Source organism: Leptosomus discolor, chromosome 24 (assembly GCF_034619465.1).
Source record: "Leptosomus discolor isolate bLepDis1 chromosome 24, bLepDis1.hap2, whole genome shotgun sequence".
Classification (NCBI taxonomy): Eukaryota; Metazoa; Chordata; class Aves; order Leptosomiformes; family Leptosomidae; genus Leptosomus; species Leptosomus discolor.
In genome coordinates, this window is record NC_141414.1 from 7,436,558 (window position 1) to 7,456,647 (window position 20,090).

The window sequence follows — 20,090 nt, forward strand, 5'->3', positions numbered from 1 at the left end:
AAACACCGAACCCTCCCCGAGCGTCGCTTCCATCCCCCGGCTCTTCCAACCCCCTTTTTCCCCCCTCTCCCTGGCCGGGGGATTTCACGGTGCCTCCCCGTGCCGCTCGCGCTCAGCCCCTCGCGCGTTCCCGCCGGCCGGCGCGGCGTTTGCCGGGCTGGCGCGGGGAATTTACACTTTGATCTACGAAGAATCCAACTTCGGTGACCTCCCGGGCAGCAGCCGCCCGTTTGATTTAGTTTCTGAAGGTTAAACCCCCGCTTCGTGGCTAACGACGGCGAGCGGGAGGACGGCGCTAAGCGGCTCGCCGCGTTTCGGCAGCGCCGACCCCTGCCAGCGGCCGGGTACGGCGACCAGGGCGTGACTTAGGGCAAGAGGAAAACCAGAGCAGAGCGAAGCGGCTACTGATGAGCAGAGAAAGGGCTCGGGAGGACCAAGGCTGCTGTGCTGGAGTAAAGGAATAAACCAGCTTTGGCCAACAGGACATCAACAAAGCACCAGCTCAGCTCTCACAGCAGCAGAAATCGGGCCCGCTCACCCCGCCGTTCAGGCCACGCCGGGACCGGGTTATCGGCAGCACCAAAAGGATGTCACGCTACGTTTGGAGTAAAAAACAAAGACTCTGAAAACGCCTCTGCTCTCCAGCAGCCTCCCCGCAAAGTTCCTGCTTCTCTCAAGAAACCCCAGCACCAAACGGGCCGCCCGGCTTCAGCCCCGGGGTGCTCCAGGAAAAGCAGCTCGGGGAGAAAGCGAGAGGTTTGAGTGTCCTAACTCGCCCGGAAAGCGCTCTTGTCACAGTGACCTTAATCCCTTGAGCAGAAGCTTGGCCCTACTGCAGACCTGCCAGATTTCTTATCTTTGTTTCCCAATCGCCCAGGTCAATTAGCCACCCCCAAGCCGTGGCGAGCGTAGGCAGGGCGCCGGCACACCCCGCACGGCCGCAAGCCCAGCTCCCGGCCCTTGGTCTTTCTCAGAAGGAACCCCGAGTGAATTTACCGTTTGAAATGTGGTTTGGTTTTTTTATTATTGAAAGCCACGTCCCTGACTCGATGTCGTTAAGAAAAGTCAACACCAGAGAGAATCGCACGCCAAGGAGCTGGACTGAGGGAAAACAAACGCCAAAGCAGCCAACCCAACCAACCTCACCTTGTTTTCTCCAAGGCAGCCGGAGCAGCCTCTCGCCCCAAGAAACCCCCCCAGCAAGGCCCCTCTTTCCCAAAACTCTGTGATTAAAACTAAGGAACGAATGAGTTTTATTTACAGACTACCCCAAGAGAATTTGTACAGCAGGGTCTCACTCCTGACGACAAAACCCCACCGGCCTTTGACAAACTGTGGTTGAAGGCTTGGTTCTTCATCACCCCGCTCCACAGCGAGCGTTGGCAAGGCTCCTGTCTCGCCAGGAACCCGGGGGTGAGCTTAGTGTTCAAGAAACTGAGGCTGTCGCCTCCAAAAGCTGAACGAACTCGCCCTGTGCCCCTCAACCCTAGGGGCCACGCTCCAGGCCGCTCCACGCCTCGTCTTGCACAAGGCAGAGGTAAAAAACATCGAGGCACTGGTTTTGCAATGTCAGTTGAAGGTCACGCTGTACTTTGGGCTTCACGACAGCATCAGCACCCAGTTCTTCAGGGAACACAAGTCTGACTGAACAACAGTCCCAAAAGCCGGGTTGGAGACAGCCCCCGGTGGTGTTTGCAACCAAGAAAAAAAAAAAAAACCACCAAAAAAATCCCCAGAGCAGCACAAGCTGCATCGCTGAGCACCGGAGGACCCCCCCGTTCGGCAAAAACAACGGCATTCTTTGTAATTCTTGGTAAGAATTTAGCACTGAGCTAAACACGAATGGAGTCCCTGAACTATTCCCATCGGTATCTTTGGTGCGACCCTTCCGCGCTCAGCAGGGCACCGTGCAAAGGTCTCCGTTCCCACCCGCTCTCTTCTCCTCTCCCCATCCACCCAGGCCTCGTTACGACGCGGTTGTCATGACACTCGAGTGTGCAGTGAGTGGGCTCGCAGGCCTTTCTTCTGGGTGAAGGATGGCGCTGTGACTTCAGGAAGTTTTACAACATTAGCAAATAAGAGAATGATAATGCAGTTTCATAACATCTCACAGTAAAATTACGATTGCTCTGAAAGTACATTGTCCCCAAAACATTCTCAGTAGTAAGGTCGTCGTGGATTGTTCTGTGGGGAATAACAAGAGAGAAATGCATCAAAATTGCTGCCTTCACAGAACGACGAGCACCTGAGCTTAATTACCTGAAAAAAGGCACCGAAACGTGACGTTTCTGACAGCAAAACCCGAGGTTTGCCCATCAGAAATTACAAATGCGGCTTTCTAGGGGTGCTGGCACGCTGAAGGCAAGGGGCGAATGCAAACTCAGAGGCCTTTTGTGACCGGGAAAACAATTATTCAAAATAAGCCACGGATTCACGGACAACCCAACCGCTTCCCTTGGGCGCGGTGCTCCTCCTCGGTACGCAGCAGGTAAAACCAAACCCAGGGGCTCGCCTTAAAAAAAAAAAACACCCCAGCAAGGAAAACTGGGCCTCCACGGGTGTTTTGGTAGCGATCATCTGATTCAGGATGAGGACAGAATCAAAGAGAAACTTCCCCAGCGCTTGCTGTCTTGGCTGAGGACGAGAAACACTCCCACCGACCCGAGCTACGGGCAGAAGCCTCAAGGGATTTGTGCCCGTCTCTGCTCTGGTTTCGGGAGCCCCTTACCAGCGGGTTTGGTCGGAAGCGGTAGGCGAGCATCATCCGTTTGCGGAACGCCTCGTACTCATCGTCCTCCTTGGTCAGCTCGGCGGGACGATCGATGCCGAAACCAGCTCCGTCCACAGCGGTGGTTCCCCTGGTCGGAAAGAGGGAGCAAAGCCCCCGAGGTGAGCAGACGGGACACGGCACCTTCCTCTTCACCAGACAGCCGCTGCCCCTTGGCAGAGCTCAGCGAACGGGCACCAGCCCGGCCGCGGGCACTGGCCCGCAGAGCGCCCTGCGTCCAGGCAGGCACCCGATACCGAGCCGCTGATTTCCATCGGCCACGTTTCGGCGCTGCCCTTCCCGAATCGCTGGCGCGAGGCGGAAGCAGGAATGTCAGCCTAGATCCGCTTCACCTTTCACAGCCGCCGCAGCAACGCCGTGGCTGCGCTCCGGCCGCCTCCCCGCCCGACGGCGTCGGGACTGGCGGGCGAACAACGCGTCGGTGTGAACCTCAGCGAGCGGAGGCGCACGGAACCGTTCCCGTTCCCTCGCTCCGCCACAGTCCGAAAGCGGAAGCAATTCCTTCCCGTCGCCAGCAGCTCCTCCTTACCCTCCTAAGAACGTCAGAGGCGGCAGAGCCCAAGCCACCCGCAACCCTGCGGTGGCTCTGCTGGGTTGATCACCGCCATCGTTTATCCCAGCACTTCTCCGAACCAACAAGCGTGTTGCCGGAGAGATCTTTTCGGAGAGAGGAGCAGAAGTGCTTTGTAGAGATACCCTCTCTCGTGCAGTAAAAAATAGCTGTTATTTCTAAAAGGATCTAACGCTAAAAACCAATTCAGAGCATTTCCTAGACCCAAGGTTTGGTTTCGACGTTCAGTACATGCTGCCAACAGACGATCCACCTAAAAAAAAAACGGTGGATGTTTTATCTCTGCCCGTCTATTCTTGGCTGGAGCGCTCACAAAGCTCTGTTCTAAACTTCTGAGCCAGAGTGACGTCGGGCCAGCGGCAGGATCACACGCCAAGCGCTCGATCTGGACCGAAACATCTTTCCAAACCCAGGTCCAGCGGTAGCGAGCGTTGGTCATCGCCTTCCCCCCGCCAGGGACCGGCGAACACGCACCGACGGCGCTTCGGATGCAAAAGGCACGTTAACACTTCAATAAATGTAGGACTTTGAAGACATGACTTAATCCTCGCACGCCCTGGGAGAGGCGAGGCGCAGACCAGAGCGATCCCCGTTTATAGACGAGGGAAGCGGCGAGGAGGCACCTCGCCGAAGAACGCGCCGCGCAAACCGCGATCGGAAACAAACCGCTCGCGGCTCAGACCATCCCTCCTGCCCGAGGTGAAGTAACAAACCCAAACCTTGGGGGGAGGGAACCCCCAAGAAACCAGAAACGATCTTTTGCCTTTGCCGCAAGGCACAACTCCGGATTCTGCTCCGGTGATGAATTGCAGCCACGGTCGTTGCAGCTGCTCGCGGGAGGCTGGGGCAGGAGCATCAATTATCGGCCCAAGAGGAAAGGACTAAATCAATAGTAGAAGAACTCTGCTTACTTGCTGACTGGGTTTTTAATCCCCTGTCCATCCGAGCCAAGTCCCTCGCCTTCCTTCCAGCCCATCTTCATTAGCATTTGATAACCTATGTTTTCCACAGTCAGTTTGAACTCCTTGTATTCGGAATAATCCGGCTCACGTCCTTCCTGCAGAGACACGAAAGGCAGCGTTGGTTATTTCTCACGTGCACCTACCTTTGGGGGTTAGAGGAGGGGAAAAACCAGCTTTGGCTACTCAAAGCTAGGATGGTTCTGGCAAACAGTCGATAACCAGCACGATTTCTTGGGATTCCAGTTCTGCGCCACCACAGAGGTGAACACAGGTAAACGACAAAGCGTTGCACAGCCCTGCAAGAAGCAGGGAGTGCAACTGTGAGATTAAGCTGAGAAATAATTCAGCTCCTGAATTTAAAGCTGCTCACTGGATCAAGCTTCAGATACAGTTCTTATGTAAGCCAGGATCTCCAGGGAACGTCAGACCCCACGCTGACTACAGAAAAACATTGAGGGATGCGCCAGCATCAAGAAGTTCTACGGTTTAGGAAGAATTGGCAGGTATTGAAGTGCTTTGCATAAGCTTTTTGTAGGCTTTACATTTCCACTTTACTGCAATCGCTTGCATAAAAATTCAAATTTTCCTTGCTTGGCATCAGCAACCACTTATCCAAAAGAGGAGCAGCAGACAAACGGGGTCCGAGAGGCCTGTCTGTAACTTCAGCTAACCCCCAAACACCGTCCCAACAGCCTCTTCTCTAATTTGCTGCAGCCGTTTCTCTGCTAAGGGCAAAATCTATCCCCTTGTTTCCTCCGGAAGCAACAGAGCTCCCGGTGGAAGGGCAGAAGCACCTCAAGGCTGCAAGGTAGCTAACTGCTGTGAAAAAGGGCTAAGCAGGCTCGAGATCTTTCTCTCCCCGCTACGGGAGGAGTTTGAAGCACGGCCACCGCCCTGCCAAGTCTCTGCTACTTCACCTTCAACGCCTTGAAGGTCTCCATGAATTTCTCCAGCTCATCAGGTGGAAGAAAGTCGCCGATGAAATGTTTCCCTCTGCCCATCTGGGTCAGCTGCTCGGCCCACTCTGCCCAAGACACAGACGAGAGAAAAGAGCAGTAACGCAGCGTTCCGGGAGACCTGGCCTTTCCGAGGGTCTGCGAAGCAGAAAGCCTCACAGCAACAGCCAGTTATGATCTCCACTCCACAGGCAGGGAAGCCACAGCACAGAGCAGTGACAAGCGACCTTGCAGCTCCCACACCGCCACCGCGAGCTCAGCCACCTCCCTCCGGAGGCCTCGGTACAGCGGCAGAGCAGGCCGTCGGCCCGGCAGCTCCCTACGCACCTCGCGTCTTGTCCATCTCCATGCGGCGCAGCTGGTGCTCCCACGTTCCCAGCTCGCTGTCCACCTCCTCGTCGCTGTCATAGCCGTGTTGGTGCTGCTGGATCGCTTTTTCCCACATCATCTGCATCTCCTGCATGGCTCGCTTGTGCTTCATGATCATGTCATACATCTGCTGCATCTAGGGGAGGCGAGCGACGGCGCGCTCAGCGAGGCGACCTGCTCGCGGGCCGCAGAGCCGGCCACTGAGGCAGGCAGAGCCCTGCAGCAGAGCCCAGGCTGTGACAACTACAGATCCCAACAGGCCCCGCTCACTTCCCAGCTCCAACAGGAGCTTTATGGGCTGGTTCCTGCAGCAGAAGCACCTTCGTGTCAACACTGAGGACTGCTGCCCGCTGGTCACACCCCCCCCCCCCAACCCCAGTTTAAACATCACCCTCACGGTCTGCCAAAAAAAAGCCAATTCTGCTCTCACTCCCCCAAAGCTCGCAAGTATCCACTCACCTCCTCCCCACCGCCGAAGCAATACATAAGCAGCTGCAGACGTGACACCACAGACCTTATAGATTTTGGGTTTTAGTTCGGTAGGACAGCCATTGGCTGGCTCGCTTCATATTCCCCAAAGTCCTCTAGTATTTCTGCTGACTGCAGCATCACATGAGTCTTAGGCATTCAGCACAAATCCTAGAGATTTATTTGTGGGCCACGGGGAAAGTTTCTTTGCTGTCTCCACCTCCATCTTCGCATCTAACCCAGCCACGCTGCACCACCACATGAATTTGGAAATCGTTTCAGGGCATTACCTCCTGCTGCTCCTTCAGCTGCTTCTTCTGGGCTTCGGAGAGCTCCGTCACACCCACCAAACCAACCGGTTTCCCTTTTTCATAACCCAGACCCTTGAGGTCCTGAACTGTAACAAGCACATGTTAAAAGACTTTCAAAAAAATCTGAGACAGCTGTTGAGACCAGCGAAACCATCTCTCAAGATCCCCACGTGAAGTTTTACCCTCAGTTCACGGTTCCAGCCTTGAGAGGCTTAACTGAAGAACGACTGCCTGGTAGGACTGAGGAACCACAGGAGCAGGAAAGCCACTGGGTCGCAGCTCCTTCGCCAGCCAGCTCAGAGTATTCCCTCCCCCCGGCCCAAGGCTCTGCCCGTATCGCACCAGCAGACTCGCAAACTACGTCTCGCATCCTCGGAGGTCACGCCGCATGGCAACCCGCTGCACCATGCTTTAAAAAAAAGTAAAATCATTCTTCCTTAAGATGAATTCTCCTCATAAGGCTTCCTCCTGAACCCCAGCCGCTGCCGAGAGCGGTACTTAATTATTTGGAATCGAGGCACGAGCAGATCTGAGCCTCTCAGCGTATTGTCCAACCCGCGCACGTAAGTGCCTGCTGATTACTATGTAAACAGCAACTTCATTCCAAATGAAAAGCAAATGACCACATTAGAATAAAGGCAGGAGCGTGACGCTGCTTTTGGAAGTCGCCATTCCCCAAGGAGACTCTCGTTTCTCATCTACAGGAGGCTCAAGAGCAGCACTGCCAGGAGGTTGCCCTGCTTTCAAAGAGGGGGCGTTTTAAGCCTCTGCTTGGCGAGCCCATTGATGGACCCTCCTCCTTCTTGCAGCATCCCCTCTTGGAAAGCCCCTCCACTGGAATGATTTCTGCTGGTTTATCAGCTAGGCCCTGAAATTAGCTATCAAACTGATCTGGGCAGGGCACCTACCGGTGTAAACCGACCGTACGGCACTCGGAGCTCAAAGGGCAAGTTAAGGGAAAGAGAGAAGGCGGGGGGGGGGAAGGAATCGGTTTGTAATTGCTGCACCATTAAAGAGAGTAATAGAAGCACGGCTGGGGCTGCAGAAGAGGTTTACAGCGGCGAACGCCTTGCAAACTTGGTTCTTCTGTATCCAGCCGGGCTGGCAGCTCCCCTCTACAGCCCCTCAGAGCGCAGATCCCCAGGGTTAAATACTGAAGGGGTTAAAAAGACGACACACGACTGCATGCGAGAGCGCGTTGCGTTTTTCAACACAAGGGAAAGGATTTCTAATGACTGCAACCACCTCCATTTGAATGTAAGGCCAGGCTACAGTGAAATGATGCTTTATTAATTATTCATTATCTATTAATTATGAAGCCCGATAATAATAGGATCATTGTTCGTGACACCAAGTGTCTACACAGCATGCTAATTAGGCCCCAGGGGTCATCATCTCCCTTCCTCTTACTCCCACTCAGGGCAATTGATCTGAGCACTCTCACCTCCCCGCCTTGCCCCACACGCTGTCGGCCGAGCACTCCACGGCAAGGGGCTTCCTTCCCTCCCGCCGCCCAGGGAGAAGGTGGGAACCGGCGCAGCCGCCCTCCCTCGCACCGCTACAGCCTCTGCACACCCGCACCGGAGTCAAGTCTGCAGGCAGAGTTACGTAAAACCCTGCAAGAGGGGTTCCAAAAGGAGGGAAGCAAGAGGCCGCATTACGCTGGGCTCGGCGCTAGGATACGCCCCTTCAGCTCCCAAGAAATAAGAGCAGAAAAACCAAACCCAGCTCCCAAGAAACAAGAACAGACCAGAAAAATAAAACCTAGCTGTTATTGATAAAACAGACCAATTTCTGCCTCGGAGAGCGCTGAGGTTTGGAACCGGTTTTAACGACCACCCTACGCCTATTCCAGGGAAAGCAGGATCTGGCCCCAAATGTTACGTGAGACTGGGGGACGTCAGCCCCAGGCAAAGGTTCACCTCCTGTCTCAGGGCATGGGAAAGCTTTCTCTGAATGCACCGAGGAAGACTCTCTGCCCTTCACAGAGGTCAGCAGCTCTTTGGCTTAGTTCTGGGTTGCATAAATACCCAGGCTAAGAGCCAGGCATGGCTCTGGAGGCCCCGGCGAGCTGGTGGCTTGCCAGCATATATAACCACCTTAAAGGAGAAAGGTGAGGCTGTAGCATCTTCTTTTGCTTCCCAGAAAGCATACGCCGCCGCTCCTTCTCGTGCTAGAACTACACCTGGTTTGTCTGACGGCTCTGGTGCCTCGCAGGCTTTACGCTGAGGGATGCTGAAAGTCACAGCAGAAACGTAGCTCCGGGAGGTGATTTTTTGTAGGCTCGGCCCAAGGCATCGCCATACGGGCAAAGCTGACAGAAAACACAAAGCTCCAGCCCAAGTCCACCTCTGAAGACAGAAAAGTCTGCTCATAAATAAGATCAGTCAATGAATTTGCATGAAAATAGGTAAGATCCGTAAGTTCCTGACACCAGCCAAGCACCAGGCAAACACGCTGCAAGAGATAAGGAGTTGCTTCCCAGCCTCGTGTTCGGCAGGCCTGGGAAAAATACATTTTTTTTTCCCTTGAATGACATCAGCTTTGCCTACAGGGTTAATGGTGCAGTCTATCTGCAGCATTGGCAGAAGACTACCTGAAGGTTTATCCCTTTCCCACACGCCCAAGGAGGAGCTCGCTACGAGAGAAGTGAGTGTCCTTTAAGGACAGCAGGAGAAATCCCAATACAGAAGTGCTCGATTTTTTGCTTCATAGTCTGAAGGTCTCACTCAATTAAAACTAATCAGACCCAAACCAATCCAATATGAGGTTTCAGAAAATTCTAATGACAGCCTGTAATTTCCCATTAGTCCACAGAGTTCACTAACCACGGTGTCTCTGCTCTGTTCAGCTTTCCAGGTGCACCAGTCCCTGCAGTACGTACGCAGTCAAGTGTTTCGGTATCAACACATTTAAGAGGAGCTTCGTTTCTCTCCAGAAGGGCTACACTTTCTCCTCTCTGCGATACTGATTTATTACTAAGAGCAGACGGGAAAAGAATCAGCACAGTCCTCCACTAATTCCAAAACAATTGCTAAGGATAAAGGACTAAGACGTAGATATTTAGGTACCAAAGCACACTGTGCAACTCTCACCACCCACAGGAGCAGGGGTGTAATTTGGAGTTCTCTTCACCTGTCAGGTTGAAGATGTTAATTCTAAAAAGGGATTAGCCCATCCAAACGGATTAAAAAAAAAAAAAAAACCAACCCCAAACCCTTCCCCCTGCCGAGCACGAACAGCGCATTAACGGTTGATTTGTTATGCCTGGCAAATTGTTTGCTGTCCTTTTCTTCTGCTTGACACAAAGCCCCGCAGAAAGCGAGCGCGAACACAACGAGCACGTCCCTGTCTAATGAAGGGGAGGCTGAAGGAGCCAGGGGAGGTTTCAGCAGGAAGCCCGCTGGAATGAGCACACGGATCCCCTTGCAGCCCCGCCGCTGCAGCAGGAGGTGTTAAGACGGAATCTGACGCCCGTTTTGATAGCGCCTGCCTGGGCTACGATCATCGAAGCTTCATTAGTGTCTGCACGAAAAAAAAACAACCCACTACTCCAGAGGTACAAAAATCAGGAAAGATTTTTGCATCCAATTTCTGCCTCGCTGTGAGCAGCAGTTCAAGGTCAAACGAATAAGCCACCCAGGCTGGTATCCTGTCCTGTACACACGCCACGTAGAGCCCCGACTTCTGAACCGGGCTGTGGTCAGAAGGCAGAATTACACAGAACTTCTCTTCATCTACATTTGATCTCCTGGATGAGGAGACAGAGCCCTTCCTCCCCAACCTCTGCAGAGCCAACAGACACCGCAGAATGCACAGCCAAGCCTAACAGCCAGAGCTATGAATGGCCGAGCCATGATCCCCTCTCAAACCCAGTCAAACCAGAAGACCCACGGACTTGCTGGAGCCATGAACTGTGCAGGCTGACCAGGCACTGAGAATTATCTGTGGTCTCACCCTGCAGCTCAGAAAATTACAGCTTGTTTTCTGCTACTTGTCCCACTTCATCTGCTCTGCTAGTGCTTTTTGAGAAAGGTCCTTACTCATTACTTTTCCTGCGACTCTAGCCTCATACTATTAATTCCCTCAGTTTGCCAACACCAACTGCTTCGTCTTCTGTCTTTTCACATCCTCTCCCCATGCCACGCTAACTGGGCAAAGGATTCAGAGATGCCACCTCAAATCTCTGCGTTCACCCGGGGTCCCGGAGGGACTCAATCCTGGTGTGCATCTCCAGCCGCCAGCCTAACGACCTGTCTGCACGTGCACAGATGGGCCACCGGAGTTCAACCTCCGAGAGCTCCCTAGAAGCGCCTCAACTGGCAGAATGATCTTCCAACACCCGCAGAGACCTGCCCCCCCCCGGGTGAACCTGGCAGGTGAAGGAACAGGAGCATCAGCCTCAGTGCTGGATGAGGACGGTGAACCCCGTCTGTCATCCAATGAACTGAAACGGGTGTAAACTGGAGCTGGAAGTTATACTGGCGTCCGCCCGCACTTGGGGAACAGCTACTCCCGTTTAGCCTTCTGATCAGTTAAGAGCGAGAAGGAAGTGCTGCCCGGGGATTTTAGCCCACCGTGGGGAATAAGCACGGTTCAGCCTTTGATAGCTGCATTCTGACAGACTCTCTTCCTGAAGTGAAATGGCCCTAAATTGTGTAGAGGCTGAGGCTGTAATGAGCTATAGCACAGCAGGGCTTTCGAGATAGCTGGAGAACGATAAGATCCAATCCCTGGTGTCTGCGAGATAAAGTGGTTTATCTGGGTTTCCACGGAGGGGCGAGTTAGCTGCTAGATCGAGCTGGAAGATAGGGGGCTGGCAACCGAGGAGATGACAACGAGAGATAAGACTCGGCGGATTTTCTGCTTACAAAGCCAGCTGGGCTGAGGCAGGCCGCGCTCCGCAGGAAAAAAACACTTATTCGACACAATAAACAGACTCACTAACCTGAAAGAGGGGAAGGAGAATCCAGCTGTTGGATGAGCTGTGGGAGAGGCAATTCCACCTTCTCCTCCTCCGGCCCCCACCTGCTCTTCCGCTTCTTCTTCGTAGTGCCTGGGGCAGGAGCTGTGGTGGTTGTGGCCGCGGCAGTTGTAGCTGTCTGATCGGGTGGAGTTGTAGAGGATGATGGTGAAGGTGAGGGCGAGGAGGAGGGCACGGCCAAGGGCGAGGGAACGGGCAGGGGCAGAGGTGAGGGAATGGGCAGGGGCAGAGGCGAAGGAACGGGCAAGGGCAAGGGTAAAGGTGAGGGAACGGGCAGGGGCAAGGGCAAAGGCGAGGGAACGGGCAGGGGCAAGGACGATAAGCACAAGGGCGATGGTGAGGCCTCAGGACTGGTTTTCCTTTTCAGACTGGGCTCTCCCGGCAAGGGGGCACACGCAGCGCCGGTTTTGGCCTTACGGAACTCCTCCAGTTTCTGCCGATAATACTTGTAGCCTTTGCTGTTTGGCTCATATAAAAACCTATAAAGAAAAAAACAAACAAAAAAAAAGAGCAAGTTTAGACGGAACAGCCATATACAGGGGTTGGATACAGCACGGGGTGGTCAGGGCTCTTCTTTCCTGCAAGGCTCTTGCACCACCGGCCTTCCCACCCACTTCCCTGCTCTCCAGCACCATCCCGTGTGTACGTGCATGCAATGCAGGGCTCCGCGGACTCTGGAAAGGCAGGCTGCAAGCCTTTGGGATCAGGAAGCGTAGTTCCCATTCACGAGCAAACCACAGCTATTTTGGGTGCCAAATAAACAGACAGTACTAAAAAGGAGCACGTTTCGGTGGCGGAAACGCAAGATCCTCCCCCAGAATTCACCTGTCTTCCAGAACGCGCTTGGAAAAACTGCCAGGGCTCCGCAACCCGTCAGGTTTCAGTTCACAGAAGAAAACAAACATTCAGGTCTTACCAATGGGAACGCTAAACCACTGCCTGAAGAAACTGCTCCCAAGCCCTCGATTCGAGCTAGAAGTGTTGACATTACCAGTCTGCTTAATTACACCACGACTCCTCCTTCTGTTCCCTCACACGCAAAACAACATTGCTTTATTTGCTACCCCTTCCAGAAATAGGCATCTCTGACCTTTTGGGTAAAATAAAACTCCTTAGTCTCTGTGGGAAGAACATGAACAATCCTCAACCTAGCAGCTACGCAAAAAAAAAAATAATAAAAAAATCAATATAGTCATGTTTGTTACAAACCCGTTGTCTTTTGGGGCTCACTCTGGTTTAAATACTTCGCACAGAAAACCTGTCTATTCCTAACTGCTCTACAATCTCCCCTTTTGAGGGGACATGTTTAACACTTGATGTAACCTCTCCTCAGGGTAGTGCCTGCTCCCACAGGAAAACACAAGAGATGACAGGCCTTCCCCATCTATCAACACAACATGCACAGGGCAAACACGAACGGCTCTCTAATGTGTTTTAAAATTAAAATTAAAATGTGGTCTTGCACCCCTCCCATTTGAGTAACACCATCGAGGACTCCTGCAGGACCTAGCAGAGGGCAGGATGGGGCCCTCCCCACGGCAAACCTGAAGAAATCCTAACAGAGGAGATCGTGTTGAACTTGACCGTGCTCAGGGGGGGATCACGGCGGTGTTTTAAAAGTAAATAATGAAGCAGCTCAGATATTAGCACATCTGTCTGATGCAATTCACCGCGCAAGAGGAGCACCCCGGAGGGCCAGAAGGCAGCCAATAAAATGCCAAAATATCAGCAACAAAGTCAGGCTTGCTGAGCCCCACTTCACTTCCAGGGAACAGACCAAATTGTTTGTAAGAGCTGAAAAATGAAACGCGGATGAGACCAAAGGGAGGCATTAAACAGCTGTCAGTGAGCTCTGAAGAGAACAACTCGCACCTGAAAGGCTGAAAAAGATATTCCAAAGGGGGACCTAACGGTGAAAGAGTGCTACCTGTACGGGAGTGGAGATGCTGTGAAAAGAGCAACCCAGGAATTAATTGGACAGCAGCGGTGTGAGTGGTGGATGGGGGCCCACACCCAAGCACAGCTACAGGGAGAAGTATAAAGGTTAGAATTATACTGGTACATTGCAACAGCAAGCAGGTGAGGAGGGGTGGAAGTCGTAAATTGGGAAAAGCGAATCGATTTCTCCCCCTCTGTGCCTTGCTTTAGACTGAAAAGCTTGAGAATGCAAAAGTACCAGCGCTACGGAAGCACGCTGTGCTTGGAACTTCAGAGTGATCACAAGCTTGTCTTATTTCCCCTTAAAAAAAAAACCCAACAAAGCAACATTTCCCCTTAAAAAACCAAACCAACAAACAACAACCAAGACCCATCCAAGCTCCCCCCCGTCCCAGGCAGCAGCAGGTTCCTCCCCTTACCTGAAAGCATGGTTCTCTCGGTTGTTCTGCAAGGCAATAGCTTCCACCTCGGGACCCCCGTCTGCTATGAACCTGGCCAGTTTCTCAGCAGAGTTCTTTGTCTCTTCGTCGTCTGGGGGTGAAACTTTAAGCAGGCTGTCAGTACTGGGCCCAACTCACCCAAGCAACAGTCAAAGCCTATCTGTTCTAAGAACCCCAAGAGCAGAATAAGGGCAAAAGGTCGAGTTTAATTTTTAGAAATATCACACATCAACAGTCACAGAGTTCATAGCACAAGAACACGATATTGCACATGGTTGTACAACAGCTTTGCAACCCGAGGAGTGCCCGTTCACACAGCAGCCTCCTCCGTGCCAGGAGCCAGACGAGAGCAGATCTAACGGACAAACCAGCTTTTGTCTTCAGAGAGGGACATTTGTTTCGCTCTACCGTGGAGGAAGTTTTGTTTCTTCCCCGTGTCAGGCACTTTTCCAAGGGTTACACCTCAGCACTTGCAATTATCTCTAGTTAAACCACTTTGCCACTGACGTCCCCAGGAGCAAGGGGAAAGCCTTAGGAAAAAGTGGCAAACTAATCCTGCACCGCAATCCCAGCCGTCCCTACTGCCACCACGCATCTGCTGGCCATTTCGGGGGAGGGACGGAGGAAATTCTCCACAGACCAGTCCCAGTCCTCACTTGGAAGAGGCAGCTACTGCAGCCTTCGCCCAAAGGCACAGAGAAGGCTCTGATCATTAATATTTCAAGCATGTTTGGTGTTTATAAGGAGCCAGGCAAATACGTTATTTAGCCACGCCATCCTTATGTGACATTTGCTACCTGCACAGTACCAGTGCCAGTACTCCAGTGGGCTGGCACAGGACCAGGAGGCAGAAGACATGATTATAAGCCATGGACAAGTCATAACCTTCCCTCGCTTCAATATTCCACACCTGTAAAGTATGGATAATACTGCTTAGCTTCCCAACTGTTGTATCGGTGAGCTGATGCTGGTAACGAGCTCCTTCAGCCTACAGTCTATTAAACCACGGTTTGTTTGAGCCAAATGGCGTGAAGGCTCCTTTCCACAGAAAAAGCTGACACCGAGAGGGCGAGTGATTCGCCAGGGCCACACAGCAGCTGGACGAGAAGCGATAAAGGCCCGGCCCACAGACCACACTTCACCCACTAAATCATTTCTGTCTCCCCACAGTTAACCAGGTTCCACCGCTCACACCACCTGTCTGGGGGCGGTTCATCCACTGCTGCTGTTTTCCCACCTGAAAACACAGTCCCTGACTTGCAAGGATTTACGTTCCAAGCAGAAAACAAAAGCTTCAGATAAGGAAACGGCAGCAGAAATGGGGATGACGTTCATTTTCCATCATTTTCCTTTTCAACAAATCACATAAGAACACCTGAGGAAAAGCACTTTTCCTAAACGCTTTTTCAGGGCTGAAGCACCTTCCAGAACACAGACAATGGAGAATCATTTCAGTTCACTTGAAGTATTTTGGAGAAATGGAAGGAAAATCTCTTTCAAGAGCCCTCTACGGCACAGCATGCTGCGGGACTGGGAAACAGCCGCTTTGGCACACGAGTCTGACGCCATCACGGTGATGTTTGATCACCACCTCCCTCCACTTTGAAATTTTGTTTACAGGCAGCAGACTGACAGCCAAATATCCACTCCAGCTGCTTCCAGAACAGACCTAACAAGCAGTTGCAGAGAGTGAAGACATCAAGTTTAACTCATGCAATCCAGATTCTCCAGACCCCAGTCTTAATTACCTTTCTGAGAAGAGGACGCCTGAGAACTTTGATTCTCTTTTCTTATCTCTGCCACTTTCTTTCTGTAGTAAAGGAATTCTCTGCTGTTCTTATCATGCAAAAACCTAGGGTGGAGACGGAGGAGAAAAGGGCAAAAAGTATGCATCAGCAACAATGACACAAACACTGATACTCTGGGATATAAACAGCCCAAAACCCCAAAATACAAAATAGATAAATTACTCGGAACGCCCTTAAAATGTGGATTACAAAGTCTTCAACATAAACACACGTAGCTTTAATCTAAGGACTTGCATCCCTTTTTTTTGTGTCCACTTCCAGTGAAACAAGTAACAGGCTCTTCTGACACAGGAGGGAATCCTCTGCCCGCAGCCACGCAGCGCGTCAACGGCAGAGGAGACAGAACCAGTCCCGAGATCGAGCCCAGTATCCCCATTACTCATTACAAAGCTCAAACCCACCCAAGGATAATTAAACCAAACCCACTCAGGAGAACTATAGACCCAAGGCTGATGTTTTTCTCCTACAAAGAGACCGTGTTCTGCTTTGGAAGACCACAGTTATCGCCGCACTTACGAAAAAGCTGGGTTATCCTTGTAGTCTTCCATAGCGACCTTCTCTAGCTCTGGTCCCCCTTCAGCCACGAACCGAGCCAGCTTTTCCACCACTTGTCGGGTCTCCGCATCCTCTGGGGGTAAAACTTTAAGCAGGCTGTCAGTACTGGGGTTCAACTCACACACCAAACAGGCAACAGGTACATTACTTCTAAGAACCACGGTGGCAGACAAAAGTGGAATGGGAAGAAAAAGGATGAAATGGGGGATCCAGTCTTACACAGCCGTAGAAATCACAATTGCTAGCTTACTGTCAGCGCCCTGCGCTAGCAGGACGTCAATGTTTTGTCTCGATTTCTTCCTACCACGAAAAGCCTAAGGTTGGGATCACCACAGTTTAGGGGGCAACTTCAATCACAACGGAATTTGTTCGTGACCATTCTACTCCCCACAAGACACAACGGGGAGGAACAGGAAACTGGCTTTAACCACCACATTACTCACTGAAGCTCCAGATCCCAGTTCCCAAGACATCGCTCTGTACCCAGCTAGCACAGACAGACTGTATAGCTGGAACATATAGCTCTTCCTCCTGGCATATGCCCATGTCTCAGCCCTCGCTTGGAGGGAATCCCACCAAAGAGGAGAGCTCAGTCTCCACGAAACTGTGTTTTGGCTTCTGTGCCAAGAAAGGAACCCACCGACAGCGATTACGGAGCTGATGGAGGACACATCGACTGGGAACTAAACAGGCATGTGTCTAGACACAGTATTTTGGGTAGAGCATGGAGGAGCAGAGCTGTCCACACTGATCTAGACTAGATTCGAACCCATGATCTTTAAGTTGAGGGTCCACATTCCATCTGCTCTCCGCAGCCAGCGGCTATTTCTCACATTCCTGCAGCGCATTTCACGGTTAAGTTCAGCCTTGCTAAGATTATGCTTTTATAAACCCCACCAGAAATAGCCAGACATGGTTTTGTAAACCTATAATGAAATAAATTATGACACAAAGCTTTAGTGTGACTTATTTAGCAACTCCAATCTAATTTTATACTTGATTAATACGCACGCATGAAATTCAGATTACTAAGCAAATCTGCCTTTTGGCTTCCCAGCCTTGGTTATCCAGATGAACTTGGTTATCTACGTGCTGCAGGGCTCTTCACTGGTTCTCTGCCCTACCTAAAGCAGGCGGGACCTAGAGGTGAGATTTCCTAACGAGACTTTGAAAAGAGGCAGGAACTTTGATTTTACCTGATCACGGTTCCCTGCCCAACATGTAATCTTGTTTATCAACACATATGATTTCCCCCCCCCTACACTGCCACTCCCAAACCGAGGGCTTTTCATTTTCCATCGTTTAAAAAAACCAAAATTCCATTTAAACACAAAGCTTTCTATTTATGCATTCCCTAGAGAACCCGGCACCAAGCACAACACATTTCAACAAAAGCAGAATTTTTACGATCAGCAACCAGTTAAGCTCCATCAAGAGCAGAACATATTTCTTTCTCTACGCATTGTTTTCCCAGAGACTTACGGACCCAAGGGCTTGCTTTGAGAGCTCTGAGAAAACAGCTCTGCCCAGGCCCAAACCAGACCCAGTCTACCCGTGGCGAGCGACCCACCTCCTGTACCGAGCTCAGTGGGTCAGCAATATCTAACAGCATCCAGCCCTCAGCTTTTCTGCTGAAGCTGGCTTTGGAGGAGTCCCCCAGCATTAACTGGTGCCATTTGCACCCCACGATGCAGAACTCTGCGCGCAGGAACTGTGCTAATTCCCAGCTTGAGTTAAAAAAAAACAAAACCCAACCCTCCCCTGGGGAAAAGCACTGAAGGAATCCTCCTCCCACCCTCAACTCATCCCCAGGGCAGGTGGAGCTGCCCCCCCCCCCCCCCCCCCCCGCCTCCCTCCCCAAAACAAACAACGCAGCACAAGGCCTCATTTACCTTTAATTTCCAACCACTGCTCATAATCTTCCTCCTCGTCTTCATCTGGCGACTGAAACACACTGAGGCGGTTAACGACGGGGGGCTGTTTGGCATGGGAGTAGTTCTTCGCCTGGTGCAGCATGCTGCTCAGCACCTGACCGGGCCGCTTCCCAAACAGCAGAGGTTTCTTCCCAACGTGTGGTGCAGAAGTGTTTGCCGAGTTATTAGTAGAACTTGGGGGAGATTCTTTAGAAAAGAATGAGGGGAAAATAATTCCTGGGCATCCTTACTGTTGGAATCTCAGAAGGTTACAAACAACAAGGCTGGCGGTAACAGAGCTGCAACAGGCTGTAATTTTCAGAGTAAGTTAAAAGACACTGACTGGTAAAAGCCACATAACGAAATGCAAACTGGGATGATTTTCACAAAGGGAGAATTAAGCCAGAAAAAGAGATGCTTGTCTTTGCACCACCTATGGAGGGGAAGAGGGCAAGCCTCCCTATCGCACCTCAGAGAAATGCTTTAATCCACATTTAATGGGGTGATCATCGCTTTAGAACTTACTCCTACTGGTAACAGCTCACAGCAAGGTTTCTAAAGTGAACATACACGAAGGCAGCTCACAGAGCTGGTATCACCAGGAGAAGGAAGGCCTCCTGTTGCTCAGAAGTCGACCTACCAGTACTTGACTTTTCCTTCTGCAGCTTGAGAAACTGCTGGAGGAAACTGCCATCATTAACAAACTTGTTGGAAACACAGGCTTCATTGTCAGTACCGTCATCTCTGAATAGAAAGAGAAAAGTAGGTGATGGTCCCCATCGGCCTCCCCAGCCCCCCTCATCCGCGGTTATTTTGAGCAGAAAACAAGACAAATACCAGTGACTACTCATCTCTCTCATCTCGGGCAGAAAACACACCTGGCTTTTAAAAGCACGAGAACTTCTCAGCTTGCTGGTTACTGCATTTACCCACACGCTCCACCTACCTTGTTTCCCACTCCGCTGAAGCGGGATTGCTGCTTGCTCTGCTACGCTGCCCCACCCCCGAGAACCCCAGGCAAGCATTTAACTGCAGAATTGTGCTAACTCTTAGGAGTCACGAGTGTAAGATAACAAACAGGAAGCTGAAGGAAAGTATAATAATACCCTGTTAAAAATATGACGGCACGTATCTGTTCTCAGGAGCAGCTGAAAAATCTGGCTAGACCAACTGAAGTGCAAGGATCCTATTCTAACCTTTACCCAGTTACCAATTCCAACTTTCTCAGTATTTGCTTCTGAGTGCAAGAGCTTTGCAAAGCTCATCTCTGCAGTTTCATTTCTCAAACGTGCCGTTTTCTGCCAGCGAAGCTCCCACCTAGAAGCACCGTAACTCACACGTACTCTCCAAACAGAGGGAGCTGCTGTATGCTCAGGTAATTCTGTCTCGCCTGCTGCTCCAGTCGGGCCTCAATTTCTCTCTTTTTCTGCGCTATCAGCTCCTCTTGGTGGAGAATATTCACGTTCGTCTTGGCCGATTTAGACTGCGCGACCCCAAACCACCGGCTCGCTTTTCCTACGGGAAAAGAAGGAGGGGTGGGGGGGTGGGGGGTGAAAATTAACGTTGCGGCATTCGGGGCCTCCCCGAGCCACCGCACCGACGGGGGCCACGATGCCGCCGCCCTGCCCCGGGCACTCCCCCCCCCGGCTGCCCCCGGCGTCCCCGCAGGCGGGTCCCTGCCCACGCAGCGGCGGGGAGGCCGCCGAGCCCCGTGCGCCGCCGCCCCCGCACTGCAGGCAGCTGCCAGGCCGCGGAGGGGTATCGGCGGGCCGCGGACGGCGGGACAGGGGGCCGGGGGCGCGGCGGGACCGGCCGTACCTGGCGCATCCCTGGGGTTGTCCATTTTGGAGCTCCCGTCCCACGATGCACTGCGGCTGGCAGGACGCGCGGTACCAGGCGCCTCTGCCGCAAAGGCCTCTGGGAGATGTAGTGCCGCGGCGGGGACTTCCTCCTCACTCCCCGCCTTTCCCGCTGCAGCGAGGGCCGGTCAAGGGGGTTCAACCGGCTCGCTGCGGTGGGGGGGGGGT

General features: G+C 52.2%; 1 protein-coding gene across 2 annotated transcripts; it reads right to left on the reverse strand.

Annotated features, from left to right (window-relative positions):
* Positions 1–1,236: 1,236 nt before the first annotated feature.
* SUGP1 (SURP and G-patch domain containing 1) lies at positions 1,237–19,911 on the reverse strand. Of its 2 annotated transcripts, none has more exons than XM_086477334.1 (14): positions 19,882–19,911; positions 19,454–19,578; positions 18,704–18,860; positions 18,043–18,270; positions 16,112–16,235; positions 15,536–15,639; positions 13,767–13,890; positions 11,374–11,888; positions 6,405–6,511; positions 5,605–5,782; positions 5,239–5,345; positions 4,271–4,416; positions 2,729–2,858; positions 1,237–2,184 (listed from the first exon to the last, which is right to left on the reverse strand). In XM_086477334.1, exons 1-14 carry the CDS (start codon positions 19,904–19,906, stop codon positions 2,158–2,160), a joined length of 2,097 nt encoding a protein of 698 aa, XP_086333460.1. In that variant the 5' UTR covers positions 19,907–19,911; the 3' UTR covers positions 1,237–2,157. The 2 variants fall into 2 exon arrangements, with proteins under 2 accessions (XP_086333460.1, XP_086333459.1); XM_086477333.1 differs by having other exon boundaries at positions 18,704–18,807; positions 19,407–19,578.
* Positions 19,912–20,090: the final 179 nt, after the last annotated feature.